This window comes from Lissotriton helveticus, chromosome 2_1, assembly GCF_964261635.1.
Source record: "Lissotriton helveticus chromosome 2_1, aLisHel1.1, whole genome shotgun sequence".
Taxonomy (NCBI): Eukaryota; Metazoa; Chordata; class Amphibia; order Caudata; family Salamandridae; genus Lissotriton; species Lissotriton helveticus.
In genome coordinates, this window is record NC_136059.1 from 140,961,291 (window position 1) to 140,985,233 (window position 23,943).

Genomic DNA, 23,943 nt, shown 5'->3' on the forward strand with positions numbered 1-23,943 from the left:
TCCACCCTTCTGGACAACCTGGCCAATCTCGGACTCAAACAACTTGTTGACACCCCCACCCATGTAGCCGGACACACGCTCGACCCTATCTTCATCTCCAGCAAGCACATTTCCTTCGATCGCACCACAGCTCTCCATTGGACGGACCACAGCTGTTTTCACTTCAGCTACAAAACCACCTTGACCCACAACCGCCCACAACCGATTCCTCGGAGAAACTGGAACAAAATCACCTCCGACCAACTCCTTAAATCACTCAACCAAAACCCTCCCACCCTCTCATTGAACCCAAACCAAGCGGCCACCAATCTCAAGCAATGGATCACCCACAGTGCTGATGAATTAGCACCCCTGAAAAAGCACCAGATCAAATCAGCCAGCAAAAAGGCTCCCTGGTTCAATGATGACCTTAAAAAATCCAAGAAGCTATGCCGCACCCTGGAGAAAACATGGAGAAAAAACCCAACCACCGACAACATGGCCACCCTCAAGGCAGCCACCCGCAAACACCACCAACTGATTCGATCCGCCAAGAAATCAGCATTCAAGGATCGTCTCGACAACAACACCCACAACAGCAAGGAACTTTTCAATATCGTCAAAGAATTCACCAACCCCACCGCAGCATCTAACGACATCACTCCCTCCCAAGACCTCTGCGATGCATTATCCTCCTTCTTCTACAACAAAATTGCCGACATCCACAACAGCTTCGAGAACACTCCCAGCGATCAACCCTCCCCACCCCCCTCAGATCCTACTCCGCCAACTAACAACCTTAGCGCCTGGAGCCCAATCACCACTGAAGACACCATCCGCCTAATGAACTCAATCCACTCTAGCTCGCCAACCGACCCCTGCCCCCACCACATCTTCAACAAAGCTGACTCCATCATCGCACCCCATCTCCGTGATGTCATCAACTGCTCGTTCAACTCTGCCACCTTCCCAGAAAGCTGGAAACACGCCGAACTCAGCGCCCTCTTGGAGAAACCCACAGCAGACCCCTCTGAACTTAAAAACTACCAACCCATATCCCTCCTCCCTTTCCCCGCCAAAGTCATTGAGAAAGCCGTCAACAGCCAGCTCGCCACCTTCCTTGAATCCAACAACTCCCTCGATCCATCTCTATCCGGATTTCGAGCCAAACACAGCACCGAAACCGCCCTCATTGCAGCGACAGACGACATCCGAACACTACTGGATAACGGAGAGACAGCAGCCCTCATTCTACTCGACCTCTCCGCCGCTTTCAACACAGTCTGCCACAGCACCCTTATACAACGCCTCAGCAACATCGGCATACAAGGAAAAGCCTTGGGCTGGATCATCTCATTCCTCTCCGGGAGAACTCAAAGAGTCCGACTTCCCCCATTCAACTCAGAGGCCACTGAAGTCATCTGTGGAGCACCACAAGGATCATCACTCAGTCCCACCCTCTTCAACGTTTACATGAGCCCACTCGCATCCATCGTGCGCCAACACAACCTCAACATCATCTCTTACGCCGACGACAACCAATTAATCCTTTCCCTCACCAAAGACCCTTACACCGCCAAAACCAATCTTCACAAAGGCATGAAAGAAGTAGCCGAATGGATGAAACATAGCCGCCTAAAACTCAACTCAGACAAAACGGAGGTGCTCATCCTAGGATCTTCCCCCTCTGCCTGGGACGACTCTTGGTGGCCTTCCGCTCTGGGCACAGCACCCACACCCACAGACCACGCACGTAACCTTGGCTTCATCCTAGACTCCTCTCTCTCGATGTCCAGACAAGTCAACACAGTCTCATCCTCCTGCTTCAACGTACTTCGCATTCTCAAAAAGATCTTCCGCTGGATCCCCCTCGAGACAAGAAAGACTGTCACCCACGCACTGGTCACGAGTCGACTGGATTATGGTAACACACTATACGCCGGAATCACAGCAAAATTACAGAAAAAACTCCAACGCATCCAAAACGCATCAGCGAGACTCATATTGGACATCCCTCGCCAAGATCACATCACCGGACACCTAAAAGACCTCCACTGGCTTCCCGTCAACAAAAGAATTACGTTCCGTCTTCTCACCCATGCACACAAGGCCCTCTACAATGTAGGACCCGAATGCCTCAACACTCAACTGTCCTTCTACAAACCCACCCGCCAACTAAGATCGTCCAATCAAGCCCTCGCCGCTGGCCCGCGCATCCGAAAATCCACCATGGGTGGCAGATCCTTCTCCTTCCTGGCTGCCAAGACCTGGAACTCACTCCCTACTCACCTCCGCCTCACTCAAAACCACATCTCCTTCAGAAAAGAACTTAAAACCTGGCTATTCGACAAATAATGAACCCCTTCCCCAAGCGCCTTGAGACCCTCTGGGTGAGTAGTGCGCTATATAAATGCCCGAACTTGAACTTGAACTTGGTGGTCACTATCTATTCTTGGCATTATTTTGAAATCAATCATCCTATTCCAAAAATTACAATTTATTAAAATATAATCCAATAGAAAACCCCTATCCTTGCTAAAGAACGTGTAACCATTTGACGTATCAGAAACTGACCTGCCGTTACACACCCTTAAAGAGTGTTTTAAGGCCAGACAATTCAACTGTAGCACCAAGGGGGTCCATTTTTTAACTTTAGAGCATCTCGTCTCAGGGATTTCCAAGAATTTGTCCTCATCATATGGATCTTCCAAATACAAACCTTCAAGTGGCTCAACATGGCAGTTTAGATCCCCGCCAATTTTCACTATCTGATTTGGTTCCATAGAACATAGGAGTGTGGACAAATCGTCAAACGTTCCTGATTCTTTCCCACTGATGGTGGATCTAGAATATAAATTTATTAGAACAACTGATGGTTTGGTAGGGAACCGCAGTAAGATACATAGAATGTCTAAGGAGCCTGTGTCAATTTGTAATGCCGAGCACCCAAGGTGCACCCCTATCCAGATAATAAGGCCCCCTGACGGTCTCTCCAGGCCACCAGTTGTTGCAGGGATACTAAAGGATGCGTAACCAGGAATTGTTATCTCCCCTCATGCCTAGGTTTCTTGAAACATACAGACCTCAAATTGGCTGATAAAAAATACCCAATCGGGGTCATTCTGTTTATTACTTATGCCAGCTACGTTCCAAGACAAAACCCGGGATGACTGATTGTTACATGTGTTATTCATTAAGTATGGAAGCTTCACCATTGCTTGTTGTTGTCCACTGCCAATGACCCCCTTTGGCCCTGTAATTGTTAAGGTTTCGGGGGTTCCTTGCTGATCACACTCGCTTATAGCTTGTGGAAAACTGCTTCTACAGGTGTCGGACATGCATCGAGTGATTACATCCTCCTCTATACAGGAAACAACCCTTTTACTCTCACAGACCATTTTTTGGGGTACATCACAAGCACCTTCTTCATTATATGGGATTGATTTTATTAGTCAGTCAACTCCTTCTAGGGGGCTGAATCTATTAGCCGTAGGAATATTAAAATCTGAATGATTAAACCTATGTAATTTTTGAATAGATGAGTCACAGTGAAAAGGGTTATTGGTAGGCAATCTCCATCCCACCCCTTGTATATGATCATACCGATGTGGCCTATTTGGTGGATAAAAATAGCCCAGGGGAGGAGATGAATTCCACCCCTGGTTGTGCTAAATTCTGAGTTAAAAACTCTCTCAGTTATATAACAATTTCTAAAGTTTATTATTATGCAATCACCTTGTATACGCTTATTACGTCCTCCTGTCCATCTAACCCTTCTTGTTGTGAGGATCTCAGGTAAATCCTCATACCCGATATGAGTGTTATTCACTAGCCAATGAACAGTTTTATTCTTTAGTTCTTGGTGTGAGTCCATTAAATCTTTTCTTAGGACAGGAACCCCTGCAAGAATCGCTACGTAGGGGGTTGATGCAGGTGGTAAATTTACAGAAGGAGGAATGTAAGTCTGTTCATTATAATCCCTTGTCGAGCAAGAGGCTTGTGCCTCAGGGCTAGAAATTTTTTGTGCTACCTCTTTATTTGTTGACTGAGGTGATATCATGTTTACTACTAAAGCTGTCTCGGGGGAGGGTCTGAATCCAGCCTGATCCTTTGCCGGTTGAGTACTGCTAGGGTTCCCTACGGGTGCCTTCTAATATGATTTCGAGTGGGAGATTCCAACAGTGTTTACCCTTTTATCCTGATGGCCTGGTGGATTATTAGAGCTAACATTGGCCCTGGTAGGCTCCCTGGATTTTGTCCATTCCTTCAGATCTTGTGTTAATCCCTCCAGTTTCTCTGTTAGATCTCATTTGGGCATGGAGATTGGACGCTAAAGTTGTAACCCACCCCGGCTGTTCATTTGTGAAGTCAATATGGTCTTCTATACAGATAGGATCTCTAACATCTCTATCTTGAACAGTGTAGTTGCCATCCTTAGACTATCTAGATCAGGGGTGATAGATAGATGTCTCTCGGTCCTCTCAATTTCAGTTGCCACAGCCCCTAGCACTTTCACCAACATTCTGTCTATAGAGGTGGGTTTAGTGCAGAGCTGCTACTTGTTTATTGGCCACACATACAGGTTTTCCCATTTTCACTAGACTGTGGATATGAGTAAGGAGTTTTTGAACTACCCTTCCACCTTTTGCCCACCAGCTTTGGATAGAGCACCCACAGATTGGCTAGCCCCCACCGATGATAGTTCAATTTCACACAACAATACCTTATGTCCAATTGATTATGATGGAAATGTTAGGGGGGGAGCCCAGCCCGGCCACCTCCGGTCAATGACGGGCAAGGACAGGCCCGCCCTTGGCCCGGGCTTTGCCCGGGCAGTGCCTGCGCGCGTCCCATGCTGCGGGAGTCGTGGGTGGCAGAAAAGGACTAGAGGCGCCTGTCAATGACGCTCTCCATATGCGCCCGTAGTGCTTCTGGGAACCGTAGTTCTGTCAGTGGTCCGGGATCAAGTTCAGTGCTTGTTGGTCTCGTGTACACTTTCCCCCTCTGCCACCGGGGTACTCGGGCAGGCTATCAGCCAGTTGGACCGTTCCCCTCATGGTCGCGGCAGAAGGTCCGGTTCTTTGGTGAGTGTCCCGCGCTGCGGGAGGCGTGGGCGGCCGAAAAGAACTACCGGCACCTGTCAATGACGCTCTCCGTATGCGCCCGTAGTGCTTCTGGGAACCGTAATTCCCTCAGTGGTCCCGGATCAAGTTCAGTGCTTGCTGGTCTCGTGTACACTTTCCCCCTCTGCCACCGGGGTACTCGGGCAGGCTATCAGCCAGTTGGACCGTTCCCCTCACGGTCGCGGCAGAAGGTCCGGTTCTTTGGTGAGTGTCCCATTCTTCATTATGAATTTCAAAATTTATTTCATGTAACTCGATGTCCTGTAATGCTTCAATAAAATCCACATCCATTGTTTCATCAAAGAAATCGCAGCTTATATCTGCAGCAATATTTCCATCTTCATTTTCACAATCAATAAAAGTTGCATTGAACTCCTGTATGAAACTGTTAGAAATTTCAACACTTTCTTCTACATAGTTCTGCTCTTCTTCGATAGTGATTTTTTTAATGGTTGTTGTTCCTTGTAGAAAAACATAAACACTTTATTTTATCATTTTTCCTATTATATTATACAAAACTAGCTTTATCAACAATTTTCCCTTTAAAAAATATTTTACAAATACCATTCTCAACTACTTTATAAGACTATATTAATAAAATTGCTTATATGAATTTGTAGTTATAACATCTTCTTACATTTTCAAAGCAGTCACTTATCACCATAGGAAAAAACTAGAGGGCACATGCATCAATGGAAATTGCATTCGCAAATGATGCGAATCGCAAAAATCGTCCGTTTGCGAATGCAATTCCAATTTTTGGATGCATTATCATTTTTGGAATTTTCGCAATTTAAGAAATCGCAAAATTGCGATTTCTTAAATTGCGATTGCATTTAAGGAATCTCAAATTGAGATTCCCTAAATGCAATGCATCAAACTTTAAAAATTTGCAAATTCGCAAATAAGGGGAGCAAATTACCATGAAGTTGACCTTCATGGTAATTTGCGAAAACTTCGAAAAATGCACGAAAGTGCATTTTTCAAAGTTCCATTTTACACACACACATGCCCTTCGGACATGTGTGTGTGCAAAATGTACTTATAGGCAGATTTCAGCGGTGCAACAGGGTGTCCTTTGGACACCCCTGCACCCTTGAAATGGCATTCTCAATTTGCGAATTTCTAATGGTGAATCGCAAATTAAGAATGTCTTCCCATTCATTCCTATGGGCCTCTAGGCCTATAGGAATGGATGGGGAGGTATTCCTTAAATGCGATTCTCAATTAGAGAATCGCAATTAAGGAATTTTAAGAAATTGCTATTTGTTTAGCGATTTCTTGATGCATTGCAGTTTGCAATTCCTTAATTGCGATTCCTTATTATTCGCAATTAAGGAATCGCAAAATGCAATATTGATGCATGTGCCCCTAGGGCTATTATAATAAAATGCAGTACTAAAAAAAGTACAATATATCTATTCACTTTACCAGTTCCATAGTAGTAGATGTGTTGTAGTATAATGCAAAGAATACAGGTACACTCAGTATATATTTTTCTTATTTTCTTCAAATATGTTTAAAAGGTACAAACCATCTTTGCATACTTATGTAGTTCATCCAAGTTCTCCTACTCCAGCTTTGTAGAAGTACATCCCATTTTTAACAGTTACTTATACTTACCTTCAAAATAATAAATAAACAAAATATTTATTATAAAAAATGCATCTGTAGAAGACAAAAAAAATACCGTTACAATTCATCTTTTACAACACAAAATATTTTGTAAAGCATTTCATTTGCCTTTTTTGCTGTTCTCAGAATATATTGAATTTCACTAGAAACAGTGAGTTCAATAGTACTCATCACATAGCAGCGGGCAAAAAAAAGACAATCAAGAAGATTATCTTTAAAAAACCCAAACAACAATCTCAATAACAATCTACACAACAGATGTAAAACATATGTTAAATGTTTTTTTCTAAGACCAATTTCTTACGTAACTATGACATATGTCAAACAATCTTAAAATAACAAAACACTAGCAATAATTTTCTTCCATTTTAAATAATGTTATTTACAAATATATGCTGACACAATTTACACCAAAAAGTCCTCAATGGTTTCAAATACTTTTCCCCATGGCCAAATAGTAACTCTGAGCATCTATCTCCCAGCCTTCTGATCCAAAACCACTGACACCATTTGCACCGTCCCCCAGTGCTCTTCCCTAACCCGATGCTATTCAACATTACCATGGCCACCCTCACACAAGTGGCCCGCCATCACAACCTCAACATCAACTCCTACGCCAACAACCCCAAGCTCATCCTCTTCCTCACCAAGGAGCCACATATCACAAAAAACAACGCCCACGACGTAATTAAGGATGTCACCAACTCGATAAGGAGCATTTCTCTAAACCTGAACTCGCCAAACATGAAGATACTCATCCTCAGACCCACCCCCTCAGCTTCAAATGACTCCTGCCGGCCAACTACATTGTAAACACTACCAACACGTACTGACCATGTACACTACCTACGATTCATCCTAAACTCCTCCCTCTACATGTGTAAACATACAGCATTTCCTCATACTTCTATAACACCCTCCACATGCTCCGCAACATTTACGAGTAGATCCTAACCAAAAGAAGAAGAACAGTAACACAGGCCCTCATTAGCAGCAGACTACACTATGGCAACACACTCTACTCAAAAATGCCAGCCAAACACCTACAACGACTACAACAAATTCAAAACACCTTCACCTGACTGATTTTCAACGTCCCCTGCTGCAGCTACATCACTCATAACCTAATACTCCTACACTGCCTCAACATCAACAAGAGAATCACCTTCAAGCTCCTCAACATCACTTACAAATACTCTACAACACCAAACTAATCTACCTTAACAACAGTAATCCTGAAAGGCCAAATTTTGTTTTTAAAATGTTGGCTTTAAAAATATTAGGTAAGAATTTGGTAACTCTTTAGGCAAACGTTGCTTAAAAACTAATCGACTATCGTTAAAGGTAGACTCACCTCTGATAACTCTCGTCTTTTTCTTAATGTTTTGAGTAAAGCCCCTTCTCTTTCAATCCCTTTAGCCGCTATCTCTGTTGACGTGGAAAAGGCTTTTAAATGTAGTTGATTGGTCTTTTCTATTTGCTTCATTACGTTGGCATGGCTTTGGTCCCAAATTCATATCCCTTATATCCCTGTTATACTTCGCGCCAAGGCCTCTGTGCTTGTAAACGGTCAGCTCTCCTCCTCTTTTACTCTTTGGCGGGGTATTCGTCAGGGCTGTCCCCTCTCCCCACTTCTTTTTGTCCTAGCTCTTAAAGCATTTTTGTCTTCCATCCGTAATAATACCTCCATTTCTGGTTTTCCCTATGGTGACAATCATTTGAGGCTTTCTGCATATGCAGACAATATCCTCTTGTTTATTTCCGACCCAGAAATGTCTGTTCCCCCTTTATTATCTGAATTCAACTCATTCTCTCTGGTCTCAGGATATAGGATTAACTCACATAAAACTGAAATCCTTCCTCTAACAAAAACTTGTCTTCCTCATCTTTTCTCCTTCTACTGGCTTTGCCTGGAAAAGTTCAAAGAATAAATATCTCAGCATCTGGTTCTCTAACTTCGTTTCTTCTTCAATTAAATTAAATATGACTGCAGTTTTGTCCCGAATTGACCGATTATTCTCTACCTGCAATCCCCTTTTTCTTTCCTTGTGGGGTCGATTGGACTCAATCAAAATGATGATAGCCCCTATTCTAATGTATATATTTTCCATGTTACCTGTTCATATTCCTGTTCTCTATTTTGAACGTATCGATTCTCCCCTTTTGAAATTTCTTTGGGAAAAAAAAAAATCTAGAATTTCTCTTGTAGCCCTTTGTAAGTCCAAATAGAATGGTGGAGTGACATTGCCAGATTTTCGTCCCTACCATAAATCCTTTTCTTTACGCCAGGCCTCCAGAAGGCTCTCAACAGATCCTTCCCCTTTTACTCTTCTTTGGCTCCTTATTGAACAAAAGTTATTACCCTTTTCCTTCGATGAAGTGATACGTTTCTCTACCAAATCTCCCTATACTTAATTTCCCCTATTTAAACATATTTCTTCTCTTTTAAAAACCTTGCTTCTTCCAGCTACCGTCACGCGTGACTCCTTTTTAAATATCCCTATTTGGTATAATTCACTCATCCTTTTAAATACCAGACCCAACTTTTGGAGTTCTTGGCGATTAAAAGTTGTCATATGGGTTAACCATCTCTTTGATGGATTATCACTTTGCTCCTTCCCCCAATTTCAACTTTTTTACACTGCCCCGATCTTTTTTGCAGAAATGTACTACTCTCATGGCAATAATTCTTGATTGTTATTATTCTCTTCCTTTTTCGAAATAATTACTCCCTCACTCTTCTCTGCTTAACATCTTCTCTATTCTCCCTAAAGCATCTCTTATTTATACATTTTTCTCCTCTTCTAACTAAGATCGTGCTAAAACTAAATTGGAGCTTGCTTGGGAAGCAGATTTTGGTTGTACCTGGTCGGTGGGTTTTTGGGATAAACTTTGGTACAGATCTTTAAAAATCCCTTGTTCTGCTTCTCTCTTTCACTCAATCTTTATTTTATCTATATTATCGACTTTATCTTTCTCCTCTTTATTTGTCTCGCTTAACACCCTCTTCGGATTCCAAAAGCTGGACTTGTGGTACTTCTAATGCTGATCTTTTCATCTGTTCTTTTTCTGTCCTGTTGTTTCTGCTTTTTGGGAAAAAGTTTGATTATACCTCTCTCGCTATTTCACACTTTCTGTTCCATACTCAATTACTCTTCTTTTTCTGGGTAGCCTATCTGATTCTTTAGAACTCCCTCCACACTCACATGGTATTTTTGATATCATTCTTGCTCTCGCATTCCAGCACATTTCTTCCAATTGGAAATCCCTTGCACACATCTCCATACAAGGTTGGTGGAACACTTTATGTCATTTTTACAGGCTTGATGTTGCGTTTGCCTCCTCTTGCAAACCAATACGTAATACTGATCTTTATTGGTTACCTCTCACTGCATACCTGGATCGATTAGCTCTGAAGAAATCTGATCATATCAATTCAGAAAACTTTACCCCTCCTTGAAAGACTTCGACTCTCTCCTTCTTGTTATTTCGTTACCTTTTACAGGTTTCTCATGATCCAATATTTATTTATGCTGTACATTTTATGTTGATCATTTGTACCATTTGATTATATACCGTGACTGTTCTTGATATTACTATTTTGCAATGCTATTTTTCTTTCCCCCTCCCCCTTCCTCCCTTTCCTATTATTCTCTTTCTTTCTCCTTTCCCTTTATCTTCATAATCCCTATAAAATGCTTTCTGCTACCCACTCATTGATATTAGCACTGCTATGTTCTATGCTATGTTTGAGCATACCCTTTGCCTCTGCTGATATCTTTGCTTGTTTATAATTTTTTGCCAATAAAGCTTTTCAAACACAAAAAAGATACTTAGATGTATACGAATGGTAAATCTATACTTTCCTATATTTATTTATTTATTTATTTATTTAAGGGTTTGTATAGCGCCAGAATCGACTCCAGGGAGTATCTCTGCGCTTTTGTGGAGGTGTTATAATTATGCAGCGGAGAATATGGTATATTTTATTTTATTAAAAACAAAACAAAATAGTTTTTAGCAATTTCCTAAATGCCAGATGATTAGGGCATTCCCTTAAAGAGAGGGAAAGTTCATTCCAGTATTTCGGTACTAGATATGATTGAGATTTTCCTCCTAGTCTCATTCTCTTAATTCTAGGGATTATCAGAAGATAGTGAGTGCAGACCTCAAAGATCTCGAATGATGATAGGGAATACATTTTTCTGCCAAATATCCGGGACCACGATTAAATAGCGCTTTATGAATAAAACAGCAGATCTTAAATTCTATCCATTGGCGTATTGGTAGCCAGTGTAGTTTTAGGAGAAGAGGATGGGAGGCAGATCTAGGAGGCATGTTCAGAACCAGACGTGCCGCCGTGTTCTGAATCACCTGTAGTTTATTAATTGATGCCTCATTAGCCGAGAGCAGTAGACTATTACAATAGTCTAAGCAACGCAGTATAAGAGCTTGGGTTAATGTCTTTCTTACAGAGTCTTAAAGAAGAGGAAAGACATGTCGCAGTAAGCCCAAAGTGTTGAAGCAGATACCAACTGTCTGGCCAACATGTTCTTTAAGAGTGAGAGCATGATCTAGCCGGGCTTCCAGGTTTTTAACGGAATGTTTGGGAATGGGGGGTTTACCAAGAATCATGGGCCACCAATTGGGGGACCATAGCCTGGGGGCATCTCCAAAGAGTAGAAGTTCGGTCTTCCCAATAATACACTGCAAAAAATTGTTACTCATCCATTCTGATGTAGCATTCATGCCCGAAGAGAAGGTCTTCGGGATAGCAGGAGTTAATTTGTCGAAGGGGAAGAGTAACTGCGTGTCATCGGCATAAGATATTGGAATAAACCCACATTTCACTAATACACTAGCCAAGGGATCGACATAGATATTGAATCGAGTAGGGCTCAAACAGGAGCCCTGTGGGACTCCCTTGGTAAGTTCAATCAGTGCCGAACGATACGAGACCAGATTTACTGTGTGCAACCAGATAAAAAACTAGCCATCCAACGGAAGGTAGAATCTCTTAATCATACTTCCTTCAGCCTTCTGAGTAATACCAGATGGGAAACAGTGTTTAATGTGGCAGATAGGTCTAATAGAACCAGAAACATGGAGTGTCCCTTGTCTAGGGTCATTCTGATGTTTTCTGTGACCACTAGCAAGGCTGATTTGGTGCTATATTTAGGCCCAAAACCTGATTGAGAGAGGTCTAGGCTGCCTGACACTTCGACATAACTAGAGAGGTGTTTGTTGACATGCCTCTCTAATATTTTACTCAGAAATGGCAGGAGTGATATAGGCCGAAGATTGGTCAAAGCAGTCAGCGGGGCCTTCATGTTTTTCTGAATAGGCATTATCTGAGCTGCTTTCCATTCTGATGGAACATAACCTTCTACCAGGGAAAGATTCAAAAGGTATCTAATTGATGGAGCAAGTTGAGGAATAAGAATATTAACTATTTTTGCAGGGATAATGTCACAAGGGGAGCCGGTCTTCACTTGATGCATTAAGGCTTATACTTCTGTAATGGTGAGTGATGGAAAATTTCCAAGCAACATAGAAGAAGTCAATTCTACTGTATCTGTTACCACAGTTTGCATTGAAAGAGAATTCCCTGAAGAAACAATATTATCATAGATGGACTCGATTTTTTCGGAAAAGTAAGATGCGATGTTATCACAAAGTGTTTGTGATGGTCTATCTGTATTTTCACACGCCTTGGGATATATAGACTTTCCTTTCAATATTGTGTCCCTTGATAGTCTTCCGCCTAGAAATTGTTAGTCTCGACATACAGTATACAATCTTCACAATGCAATGTTTATTTTTATACAATTTAGAATGAGCGAAAGCATTGAAAATGAAATGTTTTTGCAATAAAACATTTTCTTTTCAAATTCTACTTGTTTTATAATAACAGCATTGATTTGTATCAATAGGTTATTTGTAAACATGAATATATTGATCAAATAATGTCTTGTAAACATCCAACGAAGAATGTACAGCATCTATTGATGTACTTGCGTAGAAAGTCATTATTTTTGCACAAGATGGTGAAATAAACATCTAAAAAATTTGAAATTGTCCAGACCTGATTTTCTTCATAGTGCTGTGGATGCCCTTTTGCATGTAGCACCTGTACCATGTGAATATTTACCAGTAATACTCCTGAGGCGGAAAGCCGGGAGTTAGTCCCTTTTAAAAACTGTTGTTATTTCTGTGTTTTTAACTCTGCACTCACCTTCTGACGCCTCTGACAAAGCGGAAAGCACCGCTCTCACTTGGCGCAGAACGCTTCACTCACGCCTCGCTTTGCCCGCAGGCCACGCCCCCTTCGGAGGCCACGCCCCCAGCCTTTACTATATTGGGACGCTGATGTACGAGCGCCGCCATTTATAGTAATACTCCTGAGGCGAAAAGCCGGGAGTTAGTCCCTTTTAAAAACTGTTGTTATTTCTGTGTTTTTAACTCTGCACTCACCTTCTGACGCCTCTGACAAAGCGGAAAGCGCCACTCTCACTTGGTGCAGAACGCTTCACTCGCGCTTCGCTTTGCCCGCAGGCCACGCCCCCTTCGGAGGCCACGCCCCCAGCCTTTACTATATTGGGACGCTGATGTACGAGCGCCGCCATTTATAGCAATACTCCTGAGGCGAAAAGCCGGGAGTTAGTCCCTTTTAAAAACTTTTGTTATTTCTGTGTTTTTAACTCTGCACTCACCTTCTGACGCCTCTGACAAAGCGGAAAGCGCCGCTCTCACTTGGCGCAGAACGCTTCACTCGCGCCTTCGCTTTGCCCGCAGGCCACGCCCCCTTCGGAGGCCACGCCCCCAGCCTTTACTATATTGGGACGCTGATGTACGAGCGCCGCCATTTATAGTAATACTCCTGAGGCGAAAAGCCGGGAGTTAGTCCCTTTTAAAAACTGTTGTTATTTCTGTGTTTTTAACTCTGCACTCACCTTCTGACACCTCTGACAAAGCGGAAAGCGCCGCTCTCACTTGGCGCAGAATGCTTCACTCGCGCCTCGCTTTGCCCGCAGGCCACGCCCCCTTCGGAGGCCACGCCCCCAGCCTTTCCGCCCACACTTCCATAAAGCATGTGTTTCCCTCGGAAGCGCAGCGGACGAGCGCAGCGGGCGCGACGTTTGCGCGCCGAAGGCGCGCCTAGGGGAAGCCCGTCTGCGCCCGTCCGCGACCGACCGGAGAGGAGGAGAGCTGACCGGTATGTAAGGCAAACTACAGGCCTATCTCGTTGTTGCCTTACCTGGCAAAGCTTTTAGAGGCACACGTGGCGAAAATCCTCTCCAACTTTCTGGAGGAGTCCTCCTGCTTTGATCCCCATCAGACTGGAATTCGGCCTGCGCATTCCACGGAGGCAGTGGTCACTGCGGTGTTGGACACTCTCCGAGATTGCGCAGACAGACGCTCTCCCCAGGCACTGGTGCTCCTGGATCTGTCGGCCGCGTTCGACACGGTCGACCACAACATCTTGATCGACCGTGTCGGACAGGTCGGCATACAGGGCACAGCGGCCTGCTGGTTGAGATCCTTCTTGGAGGACCGCTCACAAGCGGTGCGCCTGGGGGACCTAACTGGTGTTAAACAGCTCACCCCATGCGGAGTGCCACAGGGTTCTTCCTTGTCACCTCACCTCTTCAATATATATATACTCCCCCTGATACAAACTTTGAGGGACAAACAGGTGAGAGTTTTTAACTACGCAGATGATCTGCAATTACTTTTCACCATTGATAACTCTGAAGAATCCGTCACTTCCAGTCAACCATGAGGTTTATTAAATCCTGGATGGATCAAAATCAATTGAAATTGAACCCGGGGAAAACAGAACTGGTATTGACTGGGGACAGCGCTAAACACTGGGGCCCTCACTATTGGCCCTTAGACCTGGGTCAAGCTCCGCAACCATTACCATCGGCTAAAACGTTGGGAGTCATTGTGGATAGCGACCTTTCGTTAAAGGCACAAGTGGGCCAGGTGGTTTCTAAGTGTTTCTTTCAACTAAAAAAAATCAGGAAGGTTCGGCGATTACTAACGCTAGAGGCCACTACCCAGGTTGTGATCGCCACTGTTCTGTCCCACCTGGATTACGCGAACTCCATCTATTTGGGTCTCCCAGTCTTTTTACTCAAGCGTCTCCAGATGGTACAGAACTATGCTGCTAGGATGATATTGAAGCAACCAAGGTGGCAAGCAGCGACCCCCCTTCTTACTAAACTGCACTGGCTTCCGATCACACAATGCTGTGCCTTTAAGGCAGGTTGTATGATTTTTAAATCACTGCATGGCAAAAGCCCCAAATTTATTAATCAAATAATTACCAGATATGTTCCCCCCCGCAACCTTCGCTCACTCCACTTAGGCCTTCTTCAGATCCCCCCGTTCAAGCTCAAACGTTCTGGTGGACGTAGGTTTGCTACACTTGCCCCCAGCTTATGGAATACCTTGCCACTGGAAATTCGGCTCTGTCAAGACCTTCTACCTTTTCGGAAAGCACTGAAGACATGGCTTTTCAGACAAGCTTTTTAAAACCTACTTTCCCTACCTCTGTTGTGTTACTATCAAACTTAGCGCCAAGAAACTAATCAGTGTTAGTGCGCTTAATAAATAATTTAATAACATAACATAATGACATAACAGTAAAAGTCTTGCCACCTAGTTCTTTACTTCAATCTCCTGAACACTAGTCTGCATCTTATGTAAAACTATATTTCTCTTTACCCCTCTGCAGGAAGAAAGTCGTGAGAGTTGCTTAATCCAAGCAGGCACAATGGAATCCAACATACTCTTTTACTCTTTGGTCTTCTTGTTCTCCAACCTGGAATGTTCTTATTCTGGACCAGTTTCCATTTACAGTAAGTGATTTGATTCAAGTGGCTGAATTTTGATGTCCACCTGTGACTGTTTTCAGCAATAGCCAATAGTTGCTCAACAGTGGTACTCATTATCAAAGAGAGTACTACCATGACAGCCTTAAAGAAAGCAAAGTGAACAGTCACAAGCCTAACTTTGTTTTAGAGTTCATGAACTCACTGCCACTCTCAAGTAGCTCTCATTTTTAAAGAGGTCTCCTGGGGAATTAAGGGGTTAATTAGGATGGTGGACGGAACGCCACCGTCATGCAGGCAGTGGGGATCCGTCCGCCATCCTAGCCCGTCCGCCGCCTATTTTCCCCTGCCATTTTACAACGGAGGGGGGACCGTGGCGGAGGCAAAGTCCATCCGCCGCTTTTCCGCCGCGGTTGCAACTGGTGGCAGTGTCTATCAGACACCGTCAGCTATATTAGGATGCCCAAAAGCAGATGCCTTTCCGTGGCGGCAATGCCGCCACGGAAAAGCATACGGACTTTGCTTTGGGGGCCCGTTTCGGGCCCTCAGGGTGAAGGGGGGCGGGTGGGGGTGTACATGGGGGGTACCTATGGTACCCCCCCTGCATTTGCATGCACAAAGCGGCAGGCACCGCGTGGTGCCTGCCGCTTTGTGCATGCAAATGCAAAGCATGCATTTGTAACTTTGCGGCGGGTGCTGCTTCAAGCAGCACCCGCTGCAATGTTAAAGATACGGGATGTGACCGCCAGGGTTTCGGGCCCCCAGGGTGAAGGGGGGCGGGTGGGGGTGTACATGGGGGGTACCTATGGTACCCCCCCTGCATTTGCATGCACAAAGCGGCAGGCACCGCGCGGTGCCTGCCGCTTTGTGCATGCAAATGCAAAGCATGCATTTGTAACTTTGCGGCGGGTGCTGCTTCAAGCAGCACCCGCTGCAATGTTAAAGATACGGGATGTGACCGCCAGGGTGACGGTCACATCCTAATCGCTATGGAGGGAACGCCGCTGCCCCTGGTGACGATCCCTCCACCTCGGGGACGCGGACGGACGCTGGTCCGTCCGCCAACATATCCGACCCCTAAGTTGGCATGTGGAGAATTAACTGCTGCAGAGATAAAGTTAACTGCATTAAAACATAGACCCTGATTACAACTGCCATAATAACTCTGATTGCGCACGCTGAATGCATTCCTGGGTTCAGAAATCGAATGCACACATGTTGAAAGATGTTCTATAATTTCTCTATTTGTCCCTATTTTCTTAATAAATCTCTCAAAGTTTCACCCAAAAGGTGAGACAACAATTATAAGTGAAATATAATGTAACACTTCCTTCTATACCATTGAAGATCTTTATTTCCAATGTCATTCAGGCATTATCTATTTTTATTCAAAAATTGTTGGTCAACAGCTGCTGTGCTTGATAGTTGTTAGGGTCTATCTGCATAGGACTACTAACTGGGCAGTGCGATGGAGGAACTACTGTCCAGAATCAGGAACTCCAAACCCATAGATCCCCAAACATACCGAATTAAACGAGTCTATAGTCTGTGCTATTTCACTGTTGTCTCACTTTACTCACCAGTCGCTGTTTCAGAATTTGTTGCTCTCTTGTTGGTTGTGCCATCCAGCGCAAGAGCATCCGTGAACCATCCAAGGACCCTTGTCTCATTAAAAAAATGCTTAACAATCGAAATATATTGATTTTGTTCACGTGTTCATGAACTTGTGATTTTCAATCAATCATACTATTGATACTTAGGCTGCTGGTAAAACTCCATAAAACTAGTGTTTTTTTATTTTATTTTGAAACACAACATTTCATTTATTTTTTTAGTTAAGTTTGTGAATTGTATAAAGCCTTAATTTAAACATCAACTTGCAATTGCTCAGTTTGGGAATAGGAGCAGCAGCTCACACCATTGACACAGGACTTGTGGGATAAAACGTTTTTATTGAAACAGGTGTACATCACTTATATCAACCCTGGACATTTCACCTTACAAAACTAAAATCTCGCTATACAAATATGTTACCTATATTAAACTACCCAATCCCTAAAAGTCTCTACCCCCATAAAAAGTAACCGGCAAGTCTCCTGCTCCTCCTGTTCTGAGCTTCAGCAATTGAGACCTTAGATCTCCAAAACTTTTTTTTTGCAACTATTAACCTCGAACTAAGTCACCTTCCTAACAAACCTTAAGTTTACTGCCTTGTCCAGGCATGAGTTTGACTACCCATTCCCATTCAGCCTGGATTACTGCTATCAACAGCAATACACTTGGCTAACCAATGCAAATTTCTCGGCCAACAGCTGCCCGTAAAAGTGCCCTGAATGCCTATTTCTCCCTCGCCACCCCCCACCCCACCCGATACTAATACACACTCAAAATGTTTTCCAGTCGATCCTGCACCTGCAACAAATACAACTCCATCCATAGTACTGTGCCTACCAAATGCCCTCATTTCTCTGTTTATCTTCTTCTTATATGCTTTCTCTATGGCCACCAATGTATTAGCCACTCGCCACATGCTCTTAAGTATGAACTCCGTCCACATAATGGGATATCCTGACCACTGCCTTAGTATCTCTTTGAAATTAATCTCATCAAACACACCCTATTTTCAAACACTAGAACATTCTCCCCTTAATGCAGTAACAAAACATTGGGGACCTTCCCTCCCACAATCAACTTAATCAAAAAGGGTAACAGTTCTCCTCGTTGCATGCCCCCTCTGACATGCACTTGGAAGCCATATAGTGACAAGACCCAGATTGGCCCTGTGTCAGTGAAGCATAGAAATGTACCAACACTCCCCTTCCCCTTCCTTTCCATAGCGCTGAAAACAATCAGATGCTCATCTACCCAGGCCCATGTCTGTCCTGCTCCAGCTCCTCCTTCTCGGCACTGTCGCCATGCCTATGTGGAAAGAATGTGTCCCAAAACCTTTTGCATCCACTCACTCCCATCTGGATCAAACCATTAGTTGAAATGCTGTCACAGGCCTGCTATTAATATGCCTGAAAATCTTATCCAAACCTTCTAGAGATCTTCTCCGTAGAGAAGGGGCCCACTGCACTGAGCAAAAACTAGCCACAAGGTACCTGCGCAGCAACATAGCACTACCCCAACCCTCTGATCCATTTTGATTTATGCTACCACACTTGTAATCCCAACTTGGACGGTGGTACGTTGTCCCAGGATAACTCCCCCAAGTTGTCTTTAACCCCAAGAGCTCAGGCACCCTGAAAGCCCCAAATAACATCCATAAAATCAGTGTTAAGAACAAAACCTGCTCCTCCTTGCTTGTGCATATCCTGATAGACTCCTGAGTACCTCACAAAATAATTTCCATGTGAGGGCTTCCTCTTTGTTCAATAGGTTTCCTCGCTCTGAACCATCCCTCTATCGTCCTGGTTCCCAACTCCCCTGCTGATTGGGCATAGCTCCAAAAGAGCTTCTCCATAAAACGCAATGTCTGACAGTTTACATGCAATTGTTACTCTGGACTGCCCTTTGTCAAACAATTTCAAAATAAAGTGGACTGCATCTTAAGTCCACGCCCAAGCATCCAGTCTCCTCTGCATCCCACTATCTAAAAACTCCTTCCAAGCCTGCCTATATGGCCTCCTCATTGACAGGGCCAATGGCTGCAGTATCCTTTGTTGCCTACTGACCACAGCTCTCATGGCATCCTGGTCATCATTCTGTCTGCCTCCGTCTCCAACCCACAGAATATCAAACTGCAAATACTTCAACACAAAAAAACAGAAAATTCAACACCTTTGCTGACTGCTGGTTAACTACCTGTCCCCCATCCATGTTGTCAATGGGGAATAAACCCTTCCTGCATGCCAACTGCTCTCCACACAGGGACTCTGCGAGTACAAGGGAGAAAAATTCTAAGAAGGCTATGATCCATCCCCGATGCTTCTATTCAGAGGGACATTACTTCATGTACCATGTCCCTGGCCAATATAGTCCAAAACATATGCCCCCTACCTCCCGCAGCAACAGAGTACACCTGGGCATCCCAGTCAAAGTCTACCATGGTCATCAGTGGCACTCTGTTAAAAGAGTCCAAAAAGAAACACCACATTTCAAATCCTCTTTTGTCCCTGCTAACAATCTGATGTGATGATGTGGCATAGGTAAACCTGACAATGACATCCCTGATCTCCTACAGAATGACCAGAATGTCCTCCCTGCTCTCACCAACCTGCAAGCAAAATTCAATGCTCCAAGGGCGCTTGCACCTCTTTTTCTATAACTTTGTGTTTTGCTAATATGGCATCCAACAACAATTGCCTTGTCAATTGTTTCTCCACTGGTAACTGGGCTTCCATTGCCACCTAGTCAATTTCAATGCCCAGGAAAGACAGCAACCCCAGGTCCCACATGAGCTCCTAAAAACTCACTAGCATCCGCTGCCAGTTGTGTGGAACCAGGGTTCCCCACAAAAAGAAATGATTTAGATAGTGTGTCACATGCTTGTGTCTCGTGCACCAAGAAAACCACCACTGGAGGAAGGTACTGAAGCGTTCAAATACTGTGCATGATATGAAACAACCCATTAGAAGCCCTTTGTCCTCATACTCCTCAAACTAAATGCCTAACAGCTGGAAGTCATGTGGGTGAACCAAGAGAAAAAGGAAAAGCAACTTGATGTTGCTCTTGGCCATTTGAGCCTCCTATTTACTTCCTCTACTATGGACAGAGACTTGTCCACTGAAGAATATATGACTGATGCCTGGTGCCCTAGGATAAAAGTATTCACAGAAATACTCTTTGGCCACAGCAGGTGTTGTACCAATCTGAATTGACATTTCATTTTTTTCTCAACCACTCTAATCGGTGACACAATTAAGTTTCCCATGGGCCAATCATCAAATTGACCGGCCATCCTCCCTTCCTGTACCTCTATCCACAGATTGTCTTTTACTAAGTGTTTAATGGCCCTGACCAACATCAAATTGCTCTCCCACCTATGCACCCTTGGTCCGTTTTACCCCAGTCTGACATCCTCCTTCTCATCATAGGCTTCCAACCAAAACTTCAGGCGGTCTAGCCTAATTGGGACTACAAGATTTTACCCTCAGACCCTTGTACTCTCCGTCCATCACTAAACTCTGAAGCTTGATTGAACTGCTCACTACTGCCAGGCTCATGCTGCTGCTGCCACTGCCCTGATGAATTTCTGGCTTGTCCTCCTGCCCAATAGCAATCAACAAGGGGATGTTTGGTGACACATTTGGAACAGTCACGTCGGAACTTGCAATATTCCCAGGTGCAAGCTTCTTAGCATGCACCTGTCTGTTGCTCTTGTCATTTTCCTATTGTTCCCACCCCTCCCTGGGTGCAGTGGCCTTGAACGGGCTGATACACAATAGGCAACTTGCTGGCATTAAAGACTGTCCTGCCAAACTTTGCTGAGCCCATGGTATGGTACCAAAGATCTGAGTCCACCTGCTCCCACTGTGCATCATGATCCAGGGCCATGCGTGCCCTAAGCTTGTCATCGTCTTGGGCACAGGCATAACTCCCATAATTGATGTGTGCCTACTGAATCATGTCTATATATTTAAAAAGTGGCTCACATCTCTCAGGATATTTTTCGCAGGAGACGCTGGCATAAATTAGGAAAGCCGCCATCCAATTATCTATCGTCACAGGGACCTTAGATCACTTGACTAGCTCATATTTTTCCTTCTTGGCACAACCCTTAGCCCTCAGCTCCCTATGTTATATTATGTTATGTCATGTTATGTATTGGTATTTGTTGAGCGCATATATCACCCTAAGTTCTCATAACTCTAGCCTTTGTAACAATTTTATCATTTCCACATAGTCCTCATTCCAAATGTTTTCCTTTGTCGATAGTATGAGGTGTGTTCCCAAAGACTTCAAAACCCCCATGTAGGGAGGTTTCTGAACCCTTGCGCTGCTAGGCCCCCGGTGCTAAACCTTTTTTTGGGGCTTTTTGGTGTAGTTTGTGATTAGGCCCCAATAACGTTTTGTCCACATAAGGTATCCATGCCAATTTCGGGTACTTTTCTTCCAACATCATGGGGATTTTAAAGGTATACAAAAGGGGATGATGGACGGAGCGTTTGTATAAATCAAACACTCACCCCCAGTCAGCTGATCTGGGTTTAATCCATCACTATTCTTTAGTTAACTCAGCCACCCCAGTTCAGACATGGCTATATGCAAATCAGTCTGACCCTGTGCCTTATGGGAACAGTCCAGCCTGAACTGCCAAGCCATGTCTTCCCTGGACCGGAAACAAGCATCCTGGGACCGGTTTCAGATTCATAATCCTCATCAGCCAGGCTATCTTGAATCCAGTGGCCAAGTGAACAAGGGACTCACGTCTGAGCATACCCTGCCACACTTAGGGCGAACAAAGCGATACAAAAGGGGATGATGGACGGAGCGTTTGTATAAATCAAACACTCACCCCCAGTCAGCTGATCTGGGTTTAATCCAGGTACCCAGGGTTTGTGGATTCCCCTGGAGGGGACCCAGAAATTAGCCAAAATACAGCTACATTTTATTTTTGGGGAAAAAAGTGCTGCAGCAGAAAGCGTCTGCTTTTTCCGTGAAAATGGTATCAACAAAGGGTTTCGTGGTGCTGAAATCACCATCCTCCCAGCTTTCAGGGACAGGCATACTTTTCAGATAATCAACATTTTCTACACAGTTTTGACATTTTACTGGGGCCTACTTTTTGTGCTTTCAACATCCTACCAGTTAGTGGTAGAAATAAGTGTAAAAGCAATATTGGATCCCGTAAAGCTATATATTTCTGAAAAGTAGACAAAAGTACAAATTCAGCAAGGAGTCATTTGTGTAGATCCTTCAATGTTTTTTATGGAAACTAACAGTTGAAATCAGGAAACATTGAAAATGTTTTGAAAAAAACAGCTATTTGAGTCAATTCAATCCAATTTGACTTTATTCGGTTAAAAAGGTAGTAACCATAAAAGTACATAGAAACAATTCATAATACTACATCATCATTATTATTAAAAGAAACAATTAAAACCACAAGGTTATTGGCAATGCAAATATGGGTGCAATATACAGTAGATTTAATTACAGCGTACATTGAATACAAGTACAAATTGATTTACGTAATCTAAAAACATTACTAAAATATTCCGAAATGGAAGCTACAATAAAAATGACATCTAATTTCTGGAGTTCTAAGAAGGCGGCGCGACAATGTCTAACATTCATTTCCTTTAAAATCGGTACAATCAATCTTTTCCGGGGTAGAATATAATATTTACAGAATAGAAGGATGTGGATATCAGACTGTTCTGATAAGTCGTCACAAGGGCATTTAATTAAGTTATGAGACCAGCAGTTCATTACGGGGAAACTTAAAACCCTAAAAAGAATACTTAATCTAAAGCGGGTCAAAATGAATCGCGAGTGTTCAGACATGGAAAGGGTTAAATATGGTTGAATTTTACCTTGCATTAGTATGAATTGATGAGCTACAACAGACTTTTTCTTATTTTCCGCTGTCATTCTAATGTCTTCCAGGTGTTTCATACATTTTATTTTTAGTGACTTCCTCGTAATATTACACATAGACAAAGGGTCGTCATAGTAACTCATACAGCCAATGTCTCCAAGAAAGTCCCTAATGTAGGTAAACCACCTTATCCTGCTCACATAATCGAAACTTAATCCATCCCTTAAAATAGCACGATTCAATACACACCCATCATTGGTCCAAGCCCTATGCCACAGCAGTACTGGTTAGACTCTAATTGTATCTTCAATGTGGGGTTGGCCGAGTTCCATATGACAAATGTAACTTGAGACACTCTCAGGTACAGCTAAGATGAATCTCAAGAATTTATTTTCTACAACCTGAATAGATTTTACATTGTCATACCCCCAGATCCCAGCACCATAGACGGCAATAGAGACGCAAGTGGCATTAAAAATTCGCAGAAGTTCTAGAGTAGGTTTTTTCCCCATCTTTTTAGAACATTTTTTAAGGGCTGTGATGGATTTGCAGAGCAGGACTTTCCTTGCTTTTATGGCATCTGCCCAGGTCCCTGCTTCATGAAATAAAATGCCAAGATATGAAAAGGTGGGGGTAAAGTCTAGAGGACTGACATTAATGAACATCGGCCTCCTTTTTCTAATAGAACCAGGGCCACAATTCATGGTGAATGTTGTAGAACAATTGATTTGCAGATCCAAGTTTGTCATAAATGTATTAAAAGATGTTACAAGGCGTTGTAAGGCCACTGGCGTGCGAGCCATTAGGACCGCATCATCTGTGTATAGTAACGCAGGTATCGGTCTTTTGGCTACCCTAGGTATATCACAAGTTGTTTCCA

General features: G+C 43.6%; 1 protein-coding gene across 1 annotated transcript in view; it reads left to right on the plus strand.

The window, feature by feature from the left end:
* The window catches only part of LOC144817802 (uncharacterized), a 211,864-nt gene that overhangs the window by 57,246 nt on the left and 130,675 nt on the right, over window positions 1–23,943 (plus strand). The window contains exon 2 of the mRNA XM_078674630.1: window positions 15,481–15,604. Within this exon, the coding sequence (XP_078530756.1) occupies window positions 15,520–15,604 (85 nt within the window). The 5' untranslated portion in view covers window positions 15,481–15,519. The remainder of the gene's footprint in view (window positions 1–15,480; window positions 15,605–23,943) is intronic.